Genomic DNA, 27,318 nt, shown 5'->3' with positions numbered 1-27,318 from the left:
TGATGGGGCAGATTGGAGTGGGGCAGGTTGGTGTGGGCCAATTGTTTGGGATTGGAGTGTGGCAGATTGTTTTGGATTGGATTGGGGCAGATTGGAAGATTGTTTTGGATTGGAGTAAGGCAGATTAGAGTTGGGCAGACTATTTTGGTTTGGAGTGGGGCAGATTGTTTTTGATTGGAGTGGGGCAGAATGTTTTTGATTGGAGTGGGGCAGAATGTTTTTGATTGGGGTGGGGCAGATTGTTTTGGAGTGGGGCAGATTGTTTTGCATTGGAGTAGGGCAGATTGGAGTGCAGAAGATTGGAGTGGGGTTGAATAGTACCCACGAGCAAAAACAAAAAAAAACATGAGTGCAAAGTGAGAAAAGAAGACTTGACAAAATAAAAAAAAGTCAACTATAGAAAATAGATCTTTGCAGTTTTGTTTGTCCTGCTGGGCACCTTTTTGCCAGTCACACACACGCCTTTTGTTTGCAAGGCACTAAATCTTTAACAGTACAAAATAGTACCCTAATAACGTCAGGAGCAGCAGACGGCACTGATGAAGTTGAATCAATCAGTGCTTGGTCCGTGCTCCAGAGAGAGGAACAGACATTATGTTAGGCCTGCCTTGATGTATTACGACGCTGTAAAGAAGAGTGCCACACAAGCCAACAAATAGTAAGCAATGGGTGGGCTCCCTCTTTTATACCAGAGGGTCTCGCCAGCGAGACACACGCGCTAGCACATGCTCTCACAGGCTCGACCCTAAAAACAAAGGAGAACATAGGTTTAGTACCTCCTTTATGTTACAGGATGGGTAAAAGCCTGGTTGGGACCTCTCGTCTGTATAATCGTTCAGGAGGGGCAATTTAAAGTTGAGATTGAAATAATTGGTGACTTCTGTGCAGGTAAGAGACAGAGCCTAATGAAGTAAAGTCTGGGATGAGCTGTACGGATGAGGAGGTCATGCACACGGGCCTGCTGGGATTGATTTGATTTTCGGTGGTCTGTGGTGCTTTGTTCAACTAAACATGTTGCTGGGGGAGGGGAGGAGATATCAGACTGCACTTGAGGTATCGGTGCCGGAGCTGCGCAGACCAGGGGATGCAGTGGGCGGGACTGTGAGCGCGGGAGGCCTGAATCACTCACTCTGGGCAGTTATTAGGAGTGATGGGCCGGATGCTGTCGCTCTGTCTGGGTAGGTAGAGCTGATTATGAAAAATAACTTGGTCAGGATTCCAGATAGTGCTCAGACCTTTAAGAAGGGAGCATTATCAATCACAGGGGGGATCTTTCAATTGCATCAAGCTGATCTCACTGCCTATAAATATACCGTGTGCGGACTGCACAGCTGCACCTCGCTGACAGGATTCATTCCCTCTGCTCTGCATACGGAGACCAGCAGCAGTGCTTATTATGCAAAAATAAAATAATGGAAATGCAGGGGCCTGAAGCTTTTCTTAGCTTCCCGCCATCAATGCTGGTGAATGCCCAGGCTGCCTAACCTCTGTTCCACCTCATGTCTCTTAGCTCCACCATTCCACACTTCCTGACTCTGTAGCTCACATTTCCGACTTCTTTTTCCTCCCTACTGTCTCCATTGTCACTATTTTTCCTATCTTTCTTTGTTAAGTTATTGCTAGCAAAATCTATTAGTAGTAGCTTTAAAATCAACATTAATATTAATTTCAATATTGTTATTGATCTTAATCTTAATAGTGGTCAATAGTTACTGGTTGTTGTTGTTTGCTTCCTTTCTATGCAGCCTCATTAAGAGTAGCTCCTTTATTTGGTAAAGTATTTCTGCACCAGGTAAATAATGGGCCGGTAGGGGGCACTCTCTACCTGCTGCAATATTACCTCCCATTTCGAATTCTGCGCCTTGAAATAAAAGATAATGTGGTGGTTCTACGTGATGACCCCGATTCCGAGCTGAAAAACTCTGAATATTATATTTTCTCCCATAGCCATATTGTATCTGGCGGAATTAGTGCAGGAAAAAGTGCCAAATGTGTGCCATACATGTAACCCTGAATATCTGTCCCTTTGGAGTGAGAGCCCTAGTGATACATATACAGCCTGGTATCCCAGATTGTGTCACCTGGCAGCGCAGGCGTCTAGCGCTCATCTCACTGAGCTACCTACATGTAAATCTATCTCAATGCATTGAAAACCTGCTGCAGAGATATGTAGGGAATCTGTAAGATGTAGGGTTAGATGATGGCAGAGCTGACCATGCACCCAATCCTTTAGAAATGGATAAAAGGCGTATCATTCTTTAAGCAATGTTTGTTCCTGTTCTATATTAAATGAGCTATTCGAGCATTCGTTTTGCAGTGTGCTGCCCACACATGGGCACTAAAAATATGTTTAATCGTCTTGTTCTGCTAACATGTCATGGCAGACATGGGGTTTGTTTATGCTACCCAATTACAATCATATGCATTACATATCTTACGTAATCTGTCTTTTCTTTATGACCATAGAGTACTCTTGCCATTTTGAGACGGACTGCCCTTGGGTTTCCTCAGTGATGGATAGCGCAGCGCCGCATTGGGAGCGGGTGATGGTGGGCGCTCTAACGCCACAGCAGCAGAACGAGCTTTTCGGGGACAGTGTTTCGCCCGGAGACATCCACGGTAGGTACATACGGAGGAAGTCCAGAAGAGCTGTAGCTGCCTGTGATGCACTGATATATACTCATGTCCAAAGGCGTATTAGCTGTGGAAACCTTTTGAATGAACGCGCGTCTAAACGCTGTGCACTGATGACATCCTTAGCGCAGTGTCAACGACACCCAGAGGGAAGGCACCACACAGTGCCCTGCCTGTTCCTCTCGATCACCTTTTTCTATACTTATGGGCACTCAGACCTCACCAAGAAGCAAAAGTTGAAATTTCGGGTATACACGAAAAACAATCGGATTCATCTGAGCTGTACAAAGGAGTGTAGGCAGGATAAAATAAGATTATGGCTGGATTGTTTTTGTTATTAGATGCGGGAGAGTTTCCCTTGCCTCAGAGGCCCAGAGATGGAAATCACTGCATAGGCGCCCCAGGAGAAAATGCCAGTAGGTCGGCCCCTTATCCTTCCACCAAAGCCAGCACCACTCAGACTGTGAGGAGCCCGGGTCTCATTTTTGTCTCAGAGATCTCCTGCTCTCCTCGATTCAACCCAAAGGAGCCATCCTCTGACTCTATGACATATTACTTATTTATTATACCTTATACTTCCTTTGCGTGTATGTGGCTGGGGTTAGCCCCACAACCATGCTGAAAGAGAACTTCACAGTAAAGATGGAAGGATGGAAGTGTTACCGCAGTGTAACCATTTGTATGGAGGTGGCATGGCAATACATAACATAGTAGAACATTAACAGAGTGTAAACACGTATAAAAGAGAATAATATGAATATAGCAACAATCATGGGTGCGAATCATTAGATCTCTGTTGTTCATGTTTGTAGAGAAGGTTTTGTGAGGCACTTCTTGAAGATGGAGAAAGAGGAGGCATATCTGATCTGGAAGGGTGGTGTATTTTTTTAATTTTGTATAGCACGAACTAGACCCGAGGCATCGGGTATTAGAGTACTTTACATGAGGACCAGTTTCGCTACAGATGGACACATTCATTTGTGTTAGGCATGAGGAGATTAAGTGATTTGCCCAGAATCACAGGATGTTCAGCGTCATTACCAAGACTTGAACCCGGTTCCCCAGATTCGAGGTCAACTGCTCTAGCCGCAAGGCTACATCCTCTCCCCAGATCTTCAATGTCTGGGGTGCATTGCCAGAGAAAGATTGCTTCATGGCTCACCCCCAAATGAGGACACAGACACCTTAGTTCTTTGAAGGCCCCTAGTCAAGTTTATTCACTTGTGCAAGCACGGAGAGACTGGACGCAGCGAACCCCAAGTGGTCATGGTTTTTGGGGTGAAGATCTTAAAATCGTTTTCAGGTGGGACCTTCAAAGGACAGAGGTGTCTGTGCCCTGAACACACGAAAACATTCCCTTCCTTCAATATTTATAAATTAACTCTAAACATACAGTACACTTCTCATTTGGGAGTGAGTGTGAGACCGGCCTCGTGGCGTGGGCCCTCCCGACCAGCAAGCTACCCTGCAACCGCACCGATCCTCGATGTCACAGACTTCCGGCCCCCATGGCCCAACATCCAGAGGGCCGGCCAGATCCCCAACACGCATGCCCGGCCGAGGGAGAGCGAAACCCCCCAAACCAGACCGAGAGGCGCCGACCCTGTCACACCTCTGGTCTCTTCCCCGAGGGAGGTTTCGATCGACCACCAGGCCCCCGGTGAGCGGGCGCCTCGCCTGCTGGGTGTCTGGAGTCCCTCCCGGACCCACCTGAACAGATCAAAGGGCCGAGAGACAGGAAATCCCGACACACCGCCCCCAGGCACCAGACCCCTCTCCGCGAGGACTCCGGACTTCAAAGAGGAGGGGGAGTATAACAAGGGGTGCTGAAGGGACGGGAGCTAGAGAAGACCTGGACTGACGAGAGCCTGCGGACCTGGTCGCGGCTCGATCGCTCCCCGAACCGAAGAACTCTGAACCCTCTGAGCCCTGCTGACGCTGTCGCGGCTCCCCGAACTCTGAACCATCTGAGCCCTGCTGACGCTGTCGCGGCTCCCCGAACTCTGAACCATCTGAGCCCTGCTGACGCTGTCGCGGCTCCCCGAACTCTGAACCATCTGAGCCCTGCTGACGCTGTCGCGGCTCCCCGAACTCTGAACCATCTGAGCCCTGCTGACGCCGTCGCGGCTCCCTGAACTACGAACCTCCGGTGCCTGCTGAGTGACTCGCGGCCCGCTCCTCCCAGAGAATCGGCAGAGATTGCCGAGAGAAGCAACATCCCCTCAGCTCGAGGATTGAGAGCTGGGCGCCGGATCCTCCGCAGAGACACTGATTCAAAGACTGTCCCGCTACCCCTTACCCCTCATCCCGAGATCGCTGCCGCTTGTGGCACTAATTCTGCACCCACCTTCCGGATCATAAAGATCCCTGACAACTAACGATAAAGTCTATTGTCTTGCAAAGAATTACTGTGTGGTGTCCCTCTATCCGAAGAGAGTACGCGCAGCAGGGGCGATCCTAGGTACGAGACCCTTCTAGGAAGGGCCTCCCCGCTCTTGCTCGGCCTAACTCTGGGAAAGGTGGGCCTCCGGGTGGTCAGGAACGTATTCCACAGCCTCCCCGGGGAACGCCTTCCAACATTTGGTGGCAGCGGTGGGATCCGAGCCAACACCTAGAGATCGTGCAGTAGACGGCTAACGCACTACCAAGAAGAAATGGAAGGAGAAACCTCCCTAGGTGCCGCAGGCACCAACCCGAGCACGACATTCCGAGAGGACCAGTTGGAATCTTATACGCACCGAGAACTGAAACAATTTTGCAAAGACCTTGGAATCGCTACCACCGGACTAAGCACGAAAGAGGACTTCCAGGGAGCATTAAAAACCTGGGTCGAGGCGGGAACTCCCTGGACACAAACAGAAGGAGAGCCTCCTAACGAACCACGAAGCACCCCGGGGAGGAACGGCGCCCCCGAGGGGGGCCTATCCCCAGAGGAACTAGCGGACCGAGAAAGAGGTCGCAACCACGAACTAGAGCTAGCAAAATTAAAAATCGAAGGAGAGCTAAAACTGGCCGAAAAGAAGCTGGCGGTAGAACAGTTACGCCTACAAGGAGAACTCGAGGAAAAGAAACGACAAAGAGAACACGAAGAAAGAAAACTCCAACTGGAGCACGAACGTGGCCTGAAAGAGATCAAGCTCAAGGCTAAGAATGCGGAGGCCAGACCCTCGGAAACCCAACCCCTCTCCTCCACCGTGGAACCAAAGGTCCACATCCCCAAAGATGTGGTGAAGGAATACTATAAGAACGACGACATCCAGCAATGGTTCAAAGCCTACGAAGTCGCCATGACCTCCCACCGAGTCCCGCAGAAAGACTGGGGGGCTGGGCTGTGGGGCCGGTTCCTGAGCGAGGGGAGAGATACCCTGCTGGACCTGCCCTCCACGGTGATGAACTCCTACAGTCACATGAAAGAGGCCCTAGTAGCCAGATATGGGCTCACCCCTGAAATGTACCGGCAACGGTTTAGGGACTGCAAGAAGATACCCGGTACCACCTGGGTGGAGTACGTGAACTTTTACAGCTGGGCCTTGGACGGGTGGATCAAGGGCAGCAAGGTCTCCACCTTTGAGGAGCTGTTCGACCTAATCGCATGGGAACACTTGTCCGCTAATTGCTTTGTAGAGCTGCGCCAGCACCTCCTGGACAGCAAACTCACAGACCCACGAAAACTGGCCGTCGAAGCTGACCGGTGGGTAAACACCCGGGCCTCCCGGGGTCCCGTGGGAGACTACGGTCGCCACAGTCAGGGACCCCCCCCGCCAGAGGGGCGGAGGGAATCAAGGCCGGCCAAGAGAACTCCCGGGGGGATCCCCGCTCAGCCCACCCAGAGGACAACCTCCGCCCTTTCCAGCTCCACCTCCGGCCAGCACCGGGCCACCGGGGAGGCCGGGGCCCCGAGTGAGGATCACCTGCTTCTGCTGCTAACAGACCGGACACTACGCCAGCGACCCTCAATGTCCCATGTACCAGCGAACCGCCACAACCACCCCGCCGGCTCCACAAATGGCCTCCGTAGCCCTGGGGGAAGAGATGGAAGACTCCGAAGAATGGGAACCAGCCGTCATGGCCTTGGTCTCCCTAGGGGACCGGGAGATGGTCCCCGGAACGTCCCTACCCGCCAACACGAAGAAGTACCGACAGCAGGTGACGGTCAACGGTCACCGCGTCGAGGGCCTCCGGGACACTGGGGCGAGTGTCACGGCGGTTCATTGTCACCTGGTCTCCGAAGATCAGATCCTGCCCGGCGCCTTTTGTCCCGTCATATCATCAGACAATTCCGAGAGCCTCTGCCGGATGGCCCTAGTTCCCTTCGAATGGGGGGGGAGTCACTGGCAAGTTAAAAGTGGCGGTCCGAACCTCCCAGCCCGTGGACTGCCTCCTGGGCAACGACCTTGAGAATTCCCCGTGGGGACAAGTGGAACGAAGAGCCCATCTCGAGATGATGGGCCTACCCGAATGGGTATGCGCCACCACGCGCTCGATGACTCTCAGAGTGCCTTCCTCCGAGGGGGGGGAGGCCATGCCGCGGAGCACCGCCACCATCCCCGAGGTCCAGGATGCGCCACCGGAGGCCAACGACCCCCTTCCGGACGAAGCGACCGTTCCCGACGAGGGGTCCGTGCCTTCCGACCCCGAACCCCTGACCGAGTTCGGGGACCTGCCGGAAATGGCCCAGTGGCACTGCGAAGGAGGCCCCTCCCGAGAAGAATTCTGCCAAGAACAATCCACCTGCCCTTCCCTCATTGGACCCCGACAACAGGCCGAGGCCCAAGCAGCAGGCGACCGGACCGGCACCCACTGGGTATACTGGGAAAACGGCCTCCTGTACAGCGAACAGAAGTCGGCCGAGTTGGGATCGGCCCGAGTACTGGTGGTACCCCGGCGCTTCCGAAGTCTCCTCCTGGGCCTGGCCCATGATGTACCCCTGGCCGGACACTTAGGCCAAGATAAGACCTACCAGCGACTCGTCACCCACTTCTATTGGCCCAAGATGCGGGCGAATGTGGAGGCCCACTGCAAGTCCTGCCTCACGTGCCAGGCCAGCGGAAAGAGTGGGGGGAACCGCAAGGCTCCGCTACAACCCTTCCCCGTCGTCAGTACCCCTTTTGAGCGGGTAGGAATCGACATCGTGGGACCGCTGGACCCCAAGACCGCCCAGGGCCACCGGTTCATCCTCGTCCTGGTGGACCATGCCACCCGCTACCCCGAAGCCATCCCCCTCCGCACCGTGACGGCCCCCGTGGTAGGCCGGGCCTTGATGGGGATCTTCTCCCGCGTGGGGTTCCCCCGCGAAGTCGTGAGTGATCGGGGTACGAACTTTATCTCCAGATACATGAGGTCCCTCTGGCAGCAGTGCGGAGTATCGTGCAAGTTCACCACCCCGTACCACCCCCAAGGGAATGGCCTAGTCGAGCGCTTTAACAGGACACTGAAAGGAATGATCATGGGCCTCGAAGAACCTCTACGCCGGAGATGGGACGTCCTCCTCCCATGCCTCCTGTTCGCCTACTGGGAGGTTCCACAAAAATCCCTGGGGTTCAGCCCATTCGAACTGCTATATGGACACCCCGTCCGGGGACCCCTGAGCCTGGTCAAGGAGGGTTGGGAAGCGACTCTCCGGGGGACCCCTCCGGATGTGTTCCGATACATCTTGGCGCTCCGCAACCAGACCCGGAAATTCCGAGAACTCGCAGAGGCGAACCTCGAGGCTAGCCAGGAAGAGATGAAGCGCTGGTATGACCAGAATGCTACGCTGGTCGAGTTTCAGCCGGGCCAACAAGTCTGGGTCATGGCCCCGGTGAAACCCTGCGCCCTCCAAGATAAATGGACTGGACCCTTCAAGGTGGTCGAGCGGAAGAGCCAAGTCACCTATCTCGTCGATGTGCAGTCCCCGCGGAACCCCCTCCGGGTTCTCCACGTGAACCGCCTCAAACCCCACTTTGTAAGGACGGAGTTGAGTTTACTCCTGGCCACCGACGATGGGGCCGAAGAAGACACCGAGCCCCTACCAGACCCCCTGGGGGCGAAAGAGACCGATGGTTCCGTGGAGGGGGTGAGACTATCAACCGCCCTCACAGCCCAACAGTCCGACGACTGCCGCCAGCTCCTAAGGCAGTTCGCGGACCTCTTCTCCCTAACCCCTGGGGTCACCGACTGGTGTGTCCACGACGTGAACACCGGCGACAGCCCGCCAGTGAGACACCGGGCCTACCGGGTCCCTGATCGGGTCCGAACCTGCATCCAGACCGAGGTAGCGAAGATGCTGGCCCTCGGGGTGATTGAACCCTCCGACAGCCCCTGGGCCAGCCCGGTAGTCCTGGTTCCGAAAGCGGCTACCCCGGGTATCGCCCCCGAGCTGAGGTTTTGCGTGGACTACCGAGGACTCAATGCGGTCACCCGAGCGGACGCTCACCCTATCCCCCGCGCAGACGAGCTCATTGACCGCCTCGGGGCCGCTCGCTACCTCAGCACCTTCGACCTAACCTGTGGATACTGGCAGATTGCCCTCACCGAAGGAGCCAAGGAGCGCTCCGCCTTCTCCACCCCGGATGGGCACTACCGCTTTAGGGTGATGCCGTTTGGAATGAAGAATGCCCCAGCCACCTTCCAGCGGCTGGTGAACAGGGTCCTGTCCGGACTAGAGGGGTTCAGCGCAGCATACCTCGACGATATAGCGGTATTCAGCTCCCAATGGACCGAGCACCTCCAGCACCTCCGACAAGTCCTGCTGGCTCTGCGCCGGGCCGGCCTCACCATCAAAGCCAACAAATGCCAAATTGGGCACGGCTCTGTAACCTATCTGGGGCACCAGGTGGGAAGCGGACAGGTCGCCCCCCTCCAGCCAAAGATCGACGCCATCTTGTCCTGGGAACCCCCCACGACCCAAACGGAAGTCCGGGCCTTCCTGGGCCTCACCGGTTACTACCGGAGGTTTATTAAGAACTATGGCAGCATCGCAGGCCCCCTCACAGAGCTAACCTCCAAAAGACACCCCAAGAAAGTACAATGGACTCCCCCCTGCCAGAAAGCGTTCGACGCCCTAAAAGCCGCTATGTGTACGGCTCCGGTGCTTAAGGCCCCCGACTACGCCCAGGAGTTTGTGGTCCAGACGGACGCCTCGGAACACGGTATCGGGGCAGTCCTCTCACAGTTCGACGACAAAGGCATAGATCAGCCCATAGCCTTCATCAGCCGAAGTTTGCTGCCCCGAGAACAGCGGTGGAGCACAATTGAAAGAGAGACCTTCGCAGTAGTCTGGGCCCTCAAAAAGCTACGGCCCTACCTGTTCGGAACACACTTCCGAGTACAAACAGATCACCGACCCTTGCGGTGGTTGATGCAGATGCGAGGGGAAAACCCCAAGCTGCTACGCTGGTCCATCTCCCTCCAGGGGATGGATTTCACTGTGGAACATCGCCCCGGGGCGGACCACGCCAACGCGGACGGCCTGTCCCGATTCTTCCGCTTCAGCGAGGAGAACCCCCAAGTGGATGGGTAGTTCTCCCCGCCTTTCAGCTGGGGGGGGGGCACGTGTGAGACCGGCCTCGTGGCGTGGGCCCTCCCGACCAGCAAGCTACCCTGCAACCGCACCGATCCTCGATGTCACAGACTTCCGGCCCCCATGGCCCAACATCCCAAGGGCCGGCCAGATCCCCAACACGCATGCCTGGCCGAGGGAGAGCGAAACCCCCCAAACCAGACCGAGAGGCGCCGACCATGTCACACCTCTGGTCTCTTGCCTGAGGGAGGTTTCGATCGACCACCAGGCCCCCGGTGAGCGGGCGCCTCGCCTGCTGGGTGTCTGGAGTCCCTCCCGGACCCACCTGAACAGATCAAAGGGCCGAGCGACAGGAAATCCCGACACACCGCCCCCAGGCACCAGACCCCTCTCCGCGAGGACTCCGGACTTCAAAGAGGAGGGGGAGTATAACAAGGGGTGCTGAAGGGACGGGAGCTAGAGAAGACCTGGACTGACGAGAGCCTGCGGACCTGGTCGCGGCTCGATCGCTCCCCGAACCGAAGAACTCTGAACCCTCTGAGCCTTGCTGACGCTGTCGCGGCTGCCCGAACTCTGAATCATCTGAGCCCTGCTGACGCTGTCGCGGCTCCCCGAACTCTGAACCATCTGAGCCCTGCTGACGCTGTCGCGGCTCCCCGAACTCTGAACCATCTGAGCCCTGCTGACGCTGTCGTGGCTCCCCGAACTACGAACCTCCGGTGCCTGCTGAGTGACTCGCGGCCCGCTCCTCCCAGAGAATCGGCAGAGATTGCCTAGAGAAGCAACATCCCCTCAGCTCGAGGATTGAGAGCTGGGCGCCGGATCCTCCGCAGAGACACTGATTCAAAGACTGTCCCGCTACCCCTTACCCCTCATCCCGAGATCGCTGCCGCTTGTGGCACTTATTCTGCACCCGCCTTCCGGATCATAAAGATCCCTGACAACTAACGATAAAGTCTATTGTCTTGCAAAGAATTACTGTGTGGTGTCCCTCTATCCAAAGAGAGTACGCGCAGCGTGTGCGATCCTAGGTACGAGACCCTTCCAGGAAGGGCCTCCCCGCTCTTGCTCGGCCTAACTCTGGGAAAGGTGGGCCTCCGGGTGGTCAGGAACGTATTCCACAGCCTCCCCGGGGAACGCCTTCCAACAGTGAGCCATTATGTGGCCATGGTGAATTGATTAGTACAGCACTAAAGCAAGACCTTGAGACATTGATGATTCTAGCTCGGGTGAAATTGAGTTCTCATAAAATTGAGTTCTCATAATATTCTTTAAAAAAGAGCCCATAGTGGAGTTTCTAGGTACCACCCTGTAAACATGTGGAAGAAATAAGCAAAGGCCCCTATCTTTGAGTCTGTAGAAAGCAGACCATTGATTGTTATGCTGGGGTGCAGTGAATTCCTGTGTGCTCATTTGCTATGTGTGAAAACAACTACTCTGGGTGTTGTATGATTTTTTTGATTTATGGAAGGTATATATTTGAATGAGTCTTGAAGAAGGTGGAATCTATAAGTCAACTCCACTGAAACGTGTCAACAAAATATTGGTGTACGATTTACTAACCCTGGATATCCTCATATGAAATTAATTAGATAACATTGATGTTAAGTGATACATTAAGTAAAGATATATACACTCGAAGATAGATAGTCTTTCTTATTTGTGAAATGTGGTAAATTTTCTTACATATTTGCATGTGATTTTAAGCATTCTATAATATACGGTGCGATTAAACCCATACATATTTTTCTTAACCCTGGTACTAAATTTTGCTATATTTTTTCAGTATGTGGTCATGCATGTGAATGGTGTGGGTTTAAATGTTTGTGAATTATAAATGATGGAATGACCTAATGTTGACTACGAGGAGAAATTGTTGATTTGGTTTAAATAACCCTGTGCCTTTGGCTTGAGGGGTTACTCTCTATTTGTTTGGACAATCCCTAGATATCAGCCAGAAGCATCCCTTTCCATCTACAACTAGTGTCATCCCACTCACGCTCTATGGCTTTCCTCCTCCAGGAGTACACTGGTAGTGCACACACATACTTACTTTAATGTTTTCATTTGTAGTTTTCTTTAACGCAAACTCATCTGAGAGCGTGAGGTTATTTAATTAAAAGGCAAAGGAATGTAAATTGAGCTACAAATGCTTGAGGAAAGCCTGAGAAAGAGTGTGACAGGATACAGCGGACGAAGCACGGTGTATGGACAACAGGGAATCCACGGAACTTCCTCTAATTAAACGTGATTCAAATAAAAACAGGGCAGACACAAAGCAAGGCCAGGCACAGAGAAGCAATCACCCAGGGGAGGGAAGTCTACAGCTCGAGGTTATGGGGGCGGCTTGCATGCGTGAGCAGGCAAAGAAACTGGAACACTGGATGAGTCTGGCAGCCATTACAGATTTCTTTATAGTTTTCTATCCAGGGAACTTGATTATTATAGTGCACAGGGACGGTCGCCAGCTATGTCTCTTTCAGATAACAACACATGTGCAAGTTATGCACACTAATGCACACAATATTTACACATCAATGTAGGCCCAATTAAACCAATGATGGTCATCTGAATGGTGGGTGGTCTAGCAGGTCATATGGGGCAGAGCCATATCGATCTGGTCAGCCACCATTGCCACAGTAAGTGAGTTGGTAGTGTGAATTCACTTCAAACATCCAGCCGAGCTACTGACACTTACATGCACTGGGCACAATATGTTGACACTGTCTATCCACATGTACCATGTCCTTGCAGGTCAAGGACAGCCACAGCCTCCTCCCTTCATTGGATGTCTCAGCCTGACAGACAGGTGGGAGACTCAACCATCTAATGAGAGCCGGAGGTAGAGAAATAGGCGGGACCCAGCTGAAGCACCACTCCTGTCCTCGCTGGCATTCCGTGTGCTCACCACTACAGGCTGTAGTGTCATTGCCCCTGCAAGCTGTAGTTCCTTGTGGGCCTTGAATCTGAGCAATCCTATTGAGCTCATAACATAGTGAATAGGATCTACAGAGATACATGGGCACGCCATGGCATGAACTGGCTTTTGAGGGCATAACTCGGACTGGTGGTTTCTGTCTCGCTACATTGTGTGGGACATATTATAACAAACCTATCAGCCAACACACCTTATACCGATGACCAGGGCTAAGCTGGCACTGTTATCTTACCTGTACATTGGTCAATATGTACCAATGGCATGCTGAGCTGTCTATCAGGCTCAGCTCTCCCATGAGGAGAAGAGGAGAGTGTCCGGGTGAGGCCAAACAGAAGTTATGAATCAACCACTACCCATTGCTCCTCCCCTACATGAGCTCTCATCTGCAGGCTGATGCCCCTCTACTGCCTCCTGGGCAGGGTGCCACTCCCTGTGGGTCATGGCTGAGGTCTGCATTGGGGCCAGGAAAAGAGACCCACATCTCCACTGTCTGTTTCCTGAACCCCCACAAACAACCACTACTGGGACCAGAGTTGACCAGTGAAGCAGGATGCATCCCATCAGCGGAATAAGATGGGTCTTGTGGATGGAGATGTTGTAGAAAGAGCATTGCATGCTGGTGAGTTACTGAATGTGTGCACACATGCATGTGGTGTGTGTGTGTCTGTGTGGGTGTGTGTGTGTGTTTATGTGCACGTGTGTGCATATGTTTCATGGTACTCCTTGGTTCATATGGGAATTGACTAATTAGGGGAGGGCACAAGGAGCAAATCAAAGCACTGGATGGCATATGGAGGCTAATTAGGACACATGATGCCATTGGCTGGCCTATGGGAACATTCTGGTATTGAATAGCATATGGGGGTCGCCTAGGATACCTCCGGCCATGTATTGCATGTATTAGCATGCAAAGGATTCCAGTAGCACATCATGGCATTGACTTGCATATGGAAGACACTTGGTGTACATCTTATTGTTAACTGGCATATGGAGAGATAAGATGGGTATCTCATAGCATTGACTGTCATATGAGGAGACCTGGGGCATGTCATGCCTTTGACTATGCCTGGATCACTCCATGTCACTGGCTTGCGTATCAGGGGGCTACAGTGGCTGATCATAACCTTTCGCCGACATATGGGCACATCATGGAATAAACTAGTATATGATGAGTACTTCTCAATGCTGGCTTTAACTGCCATATGGGAGATACCGGTGTATGTGGTGGCATTGACTTACGTAGACGGGCGATAACTGGGGCATATCATTTCAAAGGATCAATGGATGGCAAGATATGTACATTTCACCATTCATCGTCATATGATAGGTGAGTACTTTGGACCACCAGCATTAACCGAAATAAGATTACCTGGATACAATTTGCCATTTACTGTGTGGGAGGTACCTTGAAACATAGTGACATTGACTGACGTGGAGGATAGTTTGGTAGACATAGTACTGACAAGCCTGTGAAGAGGGATGCGTGGCCATATGACATATGATAAGTTGTAATGGGATATGATGGTGGATATCCAGGCACATGATGGAAACTACTTTCATATGATGGTACCTCAATTCACACAGTGGAAAGGAGTGGCATAAGATGAAGGTATAAAATGCCATAGATGTGTTTACTAAAAAGGAAATATATTGACTTGATGGGAAAGTTAGTGTATTTTCAGAACAAGAAAAGTTGACATTTGTAGACATAATTATTGTATATTTGTGAAAATACAGGCTTTAAGAATTCGTGACAAATTTTGATGTGAAAATAAGCTGTAAAAGGCACGATTTGGGTGTATTTCTTTTAATTTTCTTCTGGGTCGAACCCTCCAGTTATTGCTTGGCAGGGCCAGGGTTGATCTGTAGACTATGTAATCTTGTACTATTTCGTCACAGATTATAGTAAAGCCTTTGGCTTTGTAGCCAATCTCCACATACACATAGACTTCTTGGGGTGTCTGACATGTTCACTTTACTTTATGCATTTTAGGAAGGGTGGGCCCGCCCGCAAGTTTAAAAGTTCAGCAACAGCTATTGTCCCATAACATGGACATTGGTAATAAAATCAATGGCAGAAATCTTGGATTTGTAATCGAATTTCCTGCAGTTTTTGGTGCACTTTCTTGCTTTTCACATCTCTTCCTCTCTGAGTCTTTCTGACTTCGCTCCTCTCTATTCTCTTCAGGTGGACTCCTTCTCCTGAACACCAGTCAGATCTCAGGGAGATGTGAGTTCTTGCTGGTCAGCCCAGTCATGCTCTGGAGCTCTCAGTCATGCCTCCTGGAAATGGATGTATATTCTCCAAGAGGTGCCATGCCAGGAACATTCGCTGTCCAGGTCCTGCGCACAAGGACCAACGCCACCTCAAACATAGCGATTAGGCGCAGAAGCGAAGCAATGAAGGGGTAAGTCTGTTTTCTGAAGAACTCTCTCTTCCGAAGAAGTGCCTTTAAAAGTCCTCTCTTGCATAGTCGGTCAAAGGGAACCAACATAAAATGTATGGAATCTATACTGTATGATGCGTCCTGTGAGAGTTCTGGAGAATTCTCCTGAGAGTAGAGAAGATATACTATTTTCGGCGCTTTAGGATGTTACATTTTTAAATGACATAGGGCCAGATGTACGAAAATGGTTTCGTAAACAGAATCGCTATTTAGAAAATGCAAAAGGATATGTAATAATTTTGCGATTTCCTAATAGCTATTCCTACATAGTAGGAATCGCTAATAAGGAATCGCAAATAGGAAATGCCATTGCTTTCCCGCCCATGGGAGAAATAGGAAATGGTTTGCATTTCTTAAACATAGGAAATCGCAATAAGTAAATCCAAACCCAAGGGTGCCTCTGGCCTTAAGACACTCCTGGAGGCACCCCGAAATGCATTGTGCACATGTAAGTGCACCTATGCCCTAAGGGCATATGTGCGCTTCATGCCACCTTACATTTTTTATTTTATAATGCATTTTTAAATTTTGCACATGGACAGTCGATAGTGATAGAATTTGCTAAAATGCCTAATTCGCTTTGAGGAAATGATATATACATGTGCTTTAGGAATCGCAAATCGGGATCTACTATTTACAATTACTAAATTGCTGTCAAAAATTGCGATTTCTACAGGGTAAAAATCTCAAATTGCGACCGCAAATGGGCCTTTGTACATTTGAAAAGGTCATTTAGCATTTCTTAACGGATCGAAATAGCGATTCAGCCCGTTAAGAAATGCTAAATGACTTAGTACATCTGGCCCTTATTAATGTGTTCCATTCGGCTAGTGAGTACTGCACCTAAAGGCAGGATTTATTTCACTGTACGGCTTATTTATTCATAGACTAAACCTGATGTTAATGATGGTACTGCCAGCAATGCACCATTCTGATTGGTTAATTCTAGTCATCTGATGCATTCCTCTACCAATGAGGGTGTCAACCGGAAGAGGACACAGTTACACCAAGCCCATCTCATTTTTGATGACTCTGTGAATGGTAGGTGTGTAGAAGAGCGATGTCACCGTTTCACGTTCTCTTGTGCCAGCCCCGTCAAGGCTACTAGTGGCTCCTAGGGGTCTAGTACCAGATTACAGAGTTGTTTACATCAACCTACCAAAGTATGGACTCTAGAGTATTAACTTGCACTGTTTTGTAAAATTAAGTATATATAGGTAGCCGAGAGACTCCCCGACATGGAGCGTACTGGTTAAGAAGAGCTTGTATTCAACCCCAGAACATTGATTCTCTCCTCTCTTGCACAAGGGCTCTTAAGTCAATCCAGCCTAAATGTTACCTGTGCACACATAAGCAAGGGCTCTTATGCCTTCGAGAGAATCCTCAGTTCCTCTGTTCTGCCTGTGCAAGAGGCCTCGGTGCTTATCGTGGCTGCCAGCTCTAAGAGTTTCAGAGGCAACCCTCCTCCAAGACAGCCATTTCGAGAGTGATTTGATGGAGCTGGAATGCTGTGCTACAGACCGAATTGGCTGATTGTACTTGGCAGGTCAGCAAATAGTTTGAAATAACGGGGTCATCTGAGTTAAATAAGTGACTGCTGCAGTAGTCCAGTTCCCAAGTGCCATTCCTCGTCTCTGGACCATCTCACCTCACAGCGCAAAGTCTGGCATTCATCGAAGAAGTAAACGAGACGAGTGCCGCTAAGGGAGGACTGACCTACAACAGGAAATTGAGAAATTGCTAGAAGTGTGCAATGTTTTATTAGCCAACAAAGATTTGCAAAATTCCCAACTTTTGAAATTCGCTCAGCTTGCAAAGTTTTAGAATACCTTCTTCAGCCTCAGTCAGCCATCTTAGTCTAGCGCCAAGACACCCTTGGTTATTAGCGCGCGCTACAATTTTTTATTTCAATTCATTGTGTAAAGTTTTAAGGTGCATTATCTCCACATAGAAACTTACCCATTATGATCGCATAGAAACCTTCCCATTATGATCGAACAAAGCCAATCTTGAAAATGTGGGCACTCTTTTCTAAGCAATTTTACTCTGTGCCAAGTTTTTCTATGCCAGGGTCATTGCACCGGCGAAGAGTTCATCCTGAGTGACGACATTTTATATCCGGCACAACCAGTGGCCAAACTGTAGGCACCGTGCAAACAGCAACCACGGCCAGGGGTTTTACACGCATACTTTTCACTAGGTAGTACCTGGAGGAAATTGTGTAGTCAACGTATTGCACAAAAGGGATTACTCAATGCAACATCAATCACGAAGACTGTTACTGAATGTTATTCCCACTTGCAGAGTAGAAATCTGGCTATGAGGCACAAAAAACCTGCTCCGCGGGGTAGTGGAAGTTCCCGCTTTCTGTGCTGATATTTCCTTATGGCTTGAAATGGGCTTGTAACTGTTTTCTGGAAATGAACATGTGCAGGTCCATTTTGCAAGTGTTAACTATCTACATCTATGGGACACAGATTATAGGGCCTGTGTATCAAATTTGGAAATTGCGATTAACTAATTGTGATTTTCTGAGCATCGCAATTAGGTAATCGCTATTAGGTAATCGCTATTTCCAATGTATGAAACTCCATGAGTTTCATATACCGATTCCGGGTGGGTTGCAAATCGACCTACCTCATTAACATTAAAGCAGTAGATTGCAATTTGTGACCCACTAGGAATCGCTAAAATCACAAGGATGGTGGCCTGCTCGGGTCAGCAGACCACCATGTCTGTGATTGCTTTTAAATAAAGCAATCTCTTTTTTTTTTTTAAATGCAGCCCGTTTTCCTTAAAGGAAAACGGGAAGCGGTTAAAAAAAATTGAAAACTTTTTTGTCATTTTTTAAGAGCAGGCAATGGTCCACTGCCTGCTCCTAAAAAACAGTTTTTACAACCATTCCCAAAGGAAAAGCGGTCCCTTGGGAAACCCTTCCCATTTGCGAATGGGTTACCACCTACTTGAAGTACGTGGTCAAATTAAATGTTTTGCGACCGTATTTACGGTCACAAAACATTCATACATACCATTAGGATTCGCTATTTGGAAACACCCCCCTTCCAAATACTGAATCCAAACCCATTTTGTACTTCAGTAACAGGTTACTGAATCGCAAAATATGGTTTGACATGTGTAAAAAGCCTTTACTGAGTTCGGAAACGGATGGCGAACGCAAAATTGGTTGATACATGTTGTCCATAGTCTACAAATTAGCCTGTAGGTTGGTGACTCTGAAAACCTGGTAGGACTGTGGCATAATCTACCACATATCAGATTGCGTCAATGTGGCTGTTGCACCTGTTTGCCAGAAAACAACCTTTGTGCATCTTACTAGCAGAACTGGCATGGGAGAAATCTCTGTGACCCTTGAATCTTCTTGGACTCAATTTTTTAAAACTACGTGTATTGTCACCTACTACATTTCTATGACGGTCAAGTGACCTGTGAGTGTCAGGGTTCACAGGTTACTCTGCTAACTAAGGGGACAAATAGCAATATTCTTTCAATGGTGCCCCTGGGGGACTTTGGCACACATGTTAAGTGTTATAGGTTGAGTGTGCAAGGGAAACTTGTACTCCGTTTCTTTGTGAGTCTTAGTAGATTAACCTCAGCATGAAGGCTTAGCTGCTCTGGTGTGTACACAGGCTCGGAGGCCAACATTAGAGATCCACAGGACACTTGGTCGCGGTATGGTTCCATACTGGGTGTTCCATTCTGATCACAAAATAGCCTAGTTCATCAGTATATGATTTATCGTTTAACATCTTTCGATATTTTATTGCTCTACTGGTAAGCAGTACTAACCAGTGGTATGACAGCGGAAGAGAGCTGTAAGTGTAAGAAACAAGTAGGATAAAAAGTTGTTTTTTTTAAAGGGAGACAGCGGACTCGGGAGGCTGAAATTGTAAATGCAAAAGGGAATGGTACAGATATGGAGTTTAAAAGAATAGTTCAACATCACAAAGTTATTAAGTGAAGCTAGATAATTAGGTGTTTCAAATAAACATCTTTAAAATCGTTTTTCATTATGCTTTTATGACTATCAGTAGCATATATTGATGTTTGTGCTTAATGCTTTTCTACACCGACCTGATGCCTGGACCAGCCTCTGGGAGAGCCTTGGTAACAGAACCAGGCTGTACTGTAATTGCATTTCCATCACCTCCTTGTTATTGCCATGGAGACACCTGGACCTTTAATCGCCTCACCCCAGCATCAGCTCCAGTGATGACGAGGCCAGGAACATCCATGCACTGTGTGTCTTCTGCAGCAGTCGCCTATCCTGACCTACACTGTTTACTGGAACTTTACGCACATCTTCTCAACAAGAATCTATACTCAGCGCCATGGATATTAGAATTTTCTCTATCTTTTTCGACTAACACAATCTTCTGCTGGGGCAATATCCTGAGAGTGGAGTATGTTAGCGGGGTCTTTCCTAGGGCTAAGGAGTACAACTCTTGGAATGCGAATGTTCTGAGATTGAAGACAGTTAAGGGAAGTGGGTACTGAGATCATAATGAAACATTGTAAAATGTTCATAGAATCCTAAAATGAGCAAAAACATTGTTAAAATGTGTTTTCTTTCCCATCGAGATCCAATAGCTCCATGCTATTTTTATGAAGCAAATGAAAGCGGCTTGAGGGCTTACGTGAGTTACTAGTTAGTGAACATATGGTCATTTTAAGTGGTTTTCTGGAACATACAGCCCCTTCCCTCCCAGGTGAAACCTGTTTTAGGTCTGGCCAAGGGACAGCTGTGGCTGTTTCATCATCCTCATGCTTTCCAAAACACATCATACATTCATTGGCATGTGACCTGTTCAAGTGTGATTTACATTTTGCTTCCACCTTCTACAACATACAGCACTGGGCAATGGGTCAGCCCACTTCAGACACTGGCTCTGTCCACTGCGAGTTATGGTATTTGCTTTTACACATGCACCTCCTCCCCCCTTAAAAAGTAGCTCACTTGAGAGGTGATAGGTCAATTTCTGCTTTCACTTTATGTTTTTTTTTTCTTTATTCTTGTAGTAGTTTTTACTTTTAATGAGGAACATCTGCACATCACTTTAGATGGCAGTATTTTTACTTTTTATCGCTTGTACACTTTTAATGTCTACTGCACTTAAGGGTATGAACACGATCAGTCAGTCTTGTGCAAGCTGAGTCCCAGAAGTAACATGAGAAGAGCATCTAACTAACTTATTTGAAGTCCTGTTGACCACTTAAAGGTTAATGGTAAGGAAGATCAGTTGTATGGACCCACTGAGTGAACTGAAAGTGAAGGCACTTCAGGCCCTGATTGGTCAAATAAGATAATGTTCAAGTTAAGAAAGAGTATTCAGCTCTTATGAAGAGATGGGTTTAGTATGGACACCTTCACCATACTTGGGTTTCCTTTTCCCCAACATATTGTGGTAAAAAGGAGATTTTGCAATGATATATTACTAGCTATGAATCCTGCGCCATTGCCCCCGTGGCATTGGCATGTATGTTGTGGGCAAGTGTGTGTAATCCACATGGAACACTATGGCTAGAGAAGACACAGTCCTGGTGAGACATGTGCACGAGTTCTTTCTCCACCACACCCACATGGGGAAGCCAGTCTGTGAATACAAGTCAGAGAAGATGATAAAAATCTTGAAAATGGCCAAATCCCCTCAGGGGGCTCGCGCGGAATGTAGGGCTTAACTTGCAAGTGTGTGTTGTTGTATTGAAGTTGAGTCTTGGCTCTCTAACGGATTTAACTTTTTGACTCAGAAAACATTGTATAGGGAAGCTAGTCCAAGCAAAATGCTCAATTAGTTTATCTCTGTTATCAAAGTGTTCATGTGCTTAATGTAGCTATGTAAAAAGCTTGTGTTCCATGCTCTCCTTCCTCAGTCTTCTCACCAGCAGCCGTCGCCATTTCTCAGCTACCTTCATTGGATGCACAGGAGGAGACAGTGCTTCTACTGTGTCTATGGTGCTATAGACATAACAGAAGGACTATCGTTTGCACCTATAAAAAAAGTGATTCTTTTATGTTCATTATGTCTAATACATTGCAAACATAGGATCTCCAGAAACAACAGAAGATGTACCTTCTGTTAGGTATTCCAGCCATGAAAGTCTTGGTGAGTGTTGAAGAGGAGGGAGCAAGAGAGAGAGGGAGTGAGGTGAGCATCTGAAAAGCTCAGCAAGATATTGCCCTGCCCTGAAAAGTATATAAACCCTAAAACTATTATTTCAGAGACGGGGCGACAATAGTTAGACCAATAAAGACCCACACATATATTCACTGGCAGCTCCAAACCTAAGGTGTTTAGCTGTAATATCTGGTACAACAGTTTTAGAAAAGTTGCCCAGGGTCCCCATGTCAAATCTTGGTTTCTAAAATCCAGTTTTCAAGGATTCCACACTACATGGAATTCTAGGTCCAGCACAATCATTTCTGAGAACAAACTGAGTTCTCTATCAACACTGAGCGTCTAGATACCCCTCGGGTGATAAGCGTGCTCTACAAATCCTCAGAACATAACACTGAGCCGCCCGGTCCAGCTCTAGAAACTGCTGGTCTGACCTTTCCTTACGCATCTGACACTATCTCACCGACATTGCATGCAAATGATGCCCATCTAATTGGTATGAAATCTATAACAAATGTTTTTTCCCCAAATATCTTAACACTGGAATTAGAATAAGAACACCAAGCAGAAAATCATTGTGCTGTCTATCGCCCTCTTGTACACTTAACTTTATCTTGTTTGAACAGATAACCCGAGAAAGAAGGCGAAAAGAGTCGAAAGGCACGATTTACCCGCGCTCTATGTGTAGGTGGTTGAGTATTTTTGGGACCGGTACTTATATTTATTTCATCATTAGCCAGAGGGAGAAACAAGGAAGAACAGCAGGAGAAGACAACAGTGACAAAGAGAGAATGCCGGGATATAAAAACAAGACACAAGCAGGGCCGGCCTTTGCCCAGGCGAGCTAGGCCCACGCCCAGGGCGTTGCCATTGGGAGGGGCGCAAGGAGTTGTCTGCGTGCAGATCATGCAGCAATCACCCTCTGAAATAGCTCCTGCAATTCAGCCCACACACTTTTTAATCATGATTTCTTCTTGTACAGGACTACAGACGCCCCGTTGAGACCCTCCCGCCTGGCCATCTATGTCCTTAACACCTTCCCCCGCTCCTCCTCACAGCTCAGCACTGGCAGGGAGAAGCTGAGTGGAGGGTGATTCGGGTGAAAATGGGGGGGAAGTAGCAAATTTTGTGTCATCAGCTATGAGGCCTGCCCTGGATTATGTGGTGTTATGGCTTCGGAACTGAGGTTTGAGTCCCAGCGTCAGCTTGACATCTTATGTTATGGGCTACAACTAAGATGAAAAGCAGAGCATTAAGGGGCACCAAATGTGCTTCTGCCCTGGGCGCTATCCGCGCAAAGGCCGTCCCTGCCCTCAAGAGTGAGATAAATAAACAGGAATTTTAAGGTGGTAGAAGAAAGAGGTATAAGGTGTAATCAAGACAAGGCAGCTTTGGTATTCAGCAACTCTGAGGCTTCTCAGCACCCTCTTCATTCACTTATTTGTTTTGAAAGTAAGCAACGCCTGCATTTCAGAACTTTCAGGACCAGGGGTGGCTCCTCCGCTATGGCGGAGGAGCGTCACCCCGCTGCGGTGCGAGAAGCAGAAACATACAATGGTAATAACTTTTAGTTATTACCATTTTATGTTTGCGTTGCCGGCGGGTGGGTGGGCGGGCTGCTCTGTTCTCCGAACTGGGTAGGGGAGGAGTGGTGTGCCCACTCCTGAGTGCGCAAAGACTATTTGGTCAGCTCTCTCTGGCCGCCCAAATCAGTCATCCACACTTTTCCCTTCTCCATGCAGCCTGCATGGAGAACATGCGCATCCATAAGCCCCTGGCTGGGCGCCCTCCCGACCAATCACAACGCTGCTTGCAGCGTTGTGATTGGCTTTAGGGAGGGAGACTGGCTGCCTGCTTCCTGTTCCTGTCGGAAGCAGGAGAGCAGGAAGCTGAGAAGATGTGGGACCCGGCCTTAAGGTAAGTTTAAATAATTTTTAATTTTTTTAATTAAACCTCTCTCGCGACCTCTTCGCTATCCCCCCCCAAAACTCCCCTCGCCCACCCACCCACCCCCGAGTAATGCCTGCCGTGACTGGTCTCGACTCAGAGCTCTGGCTCAGACCTGTTTAAGACGTCACGAGGACAATGGCAGGAGCAGAACCTTAAATGAAGCGACCGTAATGACTGTATAAAAATGAGCAGGTTTCGCTGGATCAGAGCTGACAGAAAATCGATAGCGACACCGTTATGAGCCTTTACTTATGTGGGCAGCCATTGCTGCAGCTGTTGCAGCTGTCTTGGACTGAGTGAGCACAAGGCTACATTCCTGATTCCATTAAGGAAATTAAATTGTTTCACTGAACCGTTGGTTGAGAGACCGTACCACAGGGGAATGTCCATTATTTATGACATGAGACCAGCCTTTGTAGTTACCTTCCTGCTGGTAGATTTTATGAGAGTGCAGCTGAGATCAAGAGGGCTTCTGTGCTGTGTTTCATGTCACTTTAGGTGCAAACCAAAGATGGCATTGGTACCACTTTCTTCTATGGCTCTGCCCTTTTTCCCCACTGGCACCATCGATTCCCTCTTGACTGGCACCGTCATGGTCTGACTGGGACAGAAAATAGGCCTAGGCATCAAAATAAAAGTGGCCCCCATTAGTGAATCAGATAGCTTAAAAAGTGTCCCACATTTGCAAACCAGGGCAGGTTTCAACTTGTAAAGACACGCTGTATAGGGGTTTTGTACGGCGTGGGAGATCGCATTCATTTGTGCTTCTGCTGCAGACAGCGTTTGTGGTTATATCCAGGAAATCAACAGTAAAAACCGGCCCAGCAGACCATAAAACAGCCCTACAGACAGACAAATAACCAGCTCACACAATGACCTTTCGGACCAGCCAGTCAGGTAGCACCTTATTGTCCCATGGGCTGGTCCAACCCTGGGCACCGCCCACTTCCACCACTGGCACCGCCCACTAACTGCAATGTCCAAATCTAGATTGCAGCGAGCAAGCTCTCCTTCTTCACTGAGTTTTCAGTGGGGTTCATAAAAATAGAGGTCAAATAGTGCATGTTAAACCAATTTTTACTAACATTTGCTAAAGAGCTATAGTCTCCGAAAGAACACTCATGAAATATGCCAGGACTTTCATGGTCTTTGTTAGGGGGAATGAATAAGGGCTGGGGCATGGGAAGAGGTGTTTTCTTTTTTCTTGAAAGGAATGATTATGCTTTCTAAGGAGAGGGCTACAACAACAAAAAAAGACAGGCGAGGGGAAAACCTAGTGACAGAGGCGGGCACTGTCATACACAAATGCGATAGGTACAGACGAGATGGCATTTAGCGAAGTTTATCATAACCAGGAAAAAGCGGTCAGGGTGATACCATTGGGACATCAGACAGGGCATCAGCACTAGCACAAAGCAGAGAATTATGAGCTAAATATCAATACTTGAATTGAGACTATAGAACTGCAGGATCGCAATGTCCCACAGTGCTTGTGTGGTACTGAGAAGCGCCGTTACTCTCCCAGTATAAGTGATATAGTACTGATGTCTAGTCACTCCATGCATGATCACGACTTAGTGCCATATTCAGCACAATAGGTCTCATTTGCTTAGTGTTATTGACTTTGCATTTTTAGGCAAAGTGCCTCATGTACGGCCGCCAGCATATATTGTTTGTGTGCTTAATGGCATCAAAGTACTGGGTAGAGATCATACAAGACTAGACAGCAGTACTATATAGTTTGATTGAAAATGATGCCACAGTAACACATAGTGTACTTTTATTGTCTTTAAATAAACAATACAAATGTTGTAAATGAAGCACTAAGCTGAAATACAGACTAAGATGACAAAATAGAATAATCACTATTGTTGCATAAATATAATAACTGAATGATATGACATGTGAACTCATTTACGACAAAAGCAGATTCCATATTGTTTTTGCTAAACTGCATGAAATTAAATAAAACCCGAAGTCCCACAATGCATCTGTAATGTAACACGTTTTGTAAGTATAAAATGCAACAGTGAGAAAGGACTCCCTGACCAAGACATATGTGTCGAAACGCGTCGGTGGAGTGTAATGTGGTTGCTTTTGTGATTAAAAAGGAATTGTGAATTGAACCCCCTAGAGTGCAGCATTCTTACTATTGTATAAAAGTTTATTGGCGAGTTGTGGCCGTATGCCACATCAGCAGTGGGAGCACTCGGACATCTCAACCACTTTGTGGAAACTGAAAGCTCATACCTCACCCCACCCCAGAACTGTTGAAATTGATCCTGTATACTGCTGGGCTCCCTGGGCGCTTAATAGTGGGCTGCATATACCCTGAGACAGCGCTTACTAGTAGTGGGCTGCACAGGAGCTGCTCCTACCGGACCGGGGTGGTGGGGCTGGGAGGGGCTGGATGTAACAGAAAAAAACACTTATCTGGCTACGGCTGGCCACCCTTCCCTCCATCCTCTTCTTATCTTCTTCCTATCTGGAGTCCAGCAGCAGGAAGCACCCAGGCTCCCCTAAACCAATCACAATGCTGCAGTGTAGCATTGTGATTGGGCTGATTGCCATGGTTTGGCACTCAGACAGGGAATAGGAGCCTGGGCATGTACTCCACCCAGGCTGAAATTCAACCTGGGTGGAAAACATGCAAAGCGTGCATGAATGTTTGGCCGGCCAGAGATGGCAGGCCAAACACTCTTGCGCACTTTGAGTGGGAAAACCACTCCTCCCCCTAGCCCCTGCTCTGTCAGCAGACCAGCCCCGCCCGCACCAGGAAACGGAAAACTAAAATGATAATAACATTGGTTATTATAATTTTAGCTTGACTTTAACTACTGCTAGCAGAGCAGTGGGCCGACGCTCCACCCCCTTAGCGGAGGACCGTCGCTGGGGCTGCACACATCCTGAGACGGTTCGGTGTACTTTTTAAAGTTCATTCACACCTTTTTCCCTTCCTTCCCTCTTGGTGTAATATCTGACTGATCGCAAAGGAATATCGCAGTCATATGCAAATACAGAGGCTCTGCATTGGCCAGATTGGTGGGCACACTAGTGGGGGGGGTGGCCTGGAGGGGTGGAATGGTGATGGGAGCCCCGGGCTGTATGTTTGCAGACCCCTCTGGGGTGGTCCTGAAGTTTTATATTTTGCACTTAGGCACTTGTCCAAACACTGTTGGGATGTACATGCCAATTGAAGATTGTCTGGACGGACATAGGGATGCAATGTCTTGAATTCTGTATGTTTATCAAAACAATGACAATAAATACATGTTTAAATATTGCATCCACTGGGGAAATAGTGAGTTAAGATGCACTCTTTGGAAATAAACGAGCTGCTTGGAAGTAAAAGAAAATACTTTGCCTTCCAAGAAGCTCATCTATATTCAGTATTCCTGGATTGAACACCATGTTTCTCTTGGAATCCAGAACAGATGCTTAATGGATGACTGTCCTAGTCTAGGCTGTTCTGCAATTTTATCTTTGAATCATTCCCCGTGGAAGTCATTAGGATATCCTTTGAGCATTGTGCTGGTTCTCTTTTAAGACGTTTATGCTGCTTCATTTTTCAGCCACGTACAATTTTTTTGCATGTTGCTTACATCTTCTACTTGTTTTCTTTGGAGACTCTCTGCAGTGATCCGCGGAACAGTGACCTCTTCTGTACACCAGCGATGCTAACCTGGAGCCTTATTTAGTGCTTACCGGATTGGA

The 27,318-nt window shown here is 48.6% G+C and overlaps 1 protein-coding gene across 2 annotated transcripts in view; it reads left to right on the top strand.

Moving 5' to 3' along the window:
- The window catches only part of LTK (leukocyte receptor tyrosine kinase), a 583,144-nt gene that overhangs the window by 296,205 nt on the left and 259,621 nt on the right, over positions 1-27,318 (top strand). For both annotated transcript variants that reach the window (XM_085627068.1, XM_085627069.1), the window contains exons 3-4: positions 2,467-2,619; positions 15,262-15,481. In XM_085627068.1, the coding sequence (XP_085483194.1) occupies positions 2,467-2,619; positions 15,262-15,481 (373 nt within the window). The remainder of the gene's footprint in view (positions 1-2,466; positions 2,620-15,261; positions 15,482-27,318) is intronic.

The sequence above is a fragment of the Triturus cristatus genome, chromosome 9 (assembly GCF_964204655.1).
Source record: "Triturus cristatus chromosome 9, aTriCri1.1, whole genome shotgun sequence".
Classification (NCBI taxonomy): Eukaryota; Metazoa; Chordata; class Amphibia; order Caudata; family Salamandridae; genus Triturus; species Triturus cristatus.
Note: the sequence above shows the minus strand (reverse complement) of the source record. Positions and strands in the feature narration are given on the sequence as shown.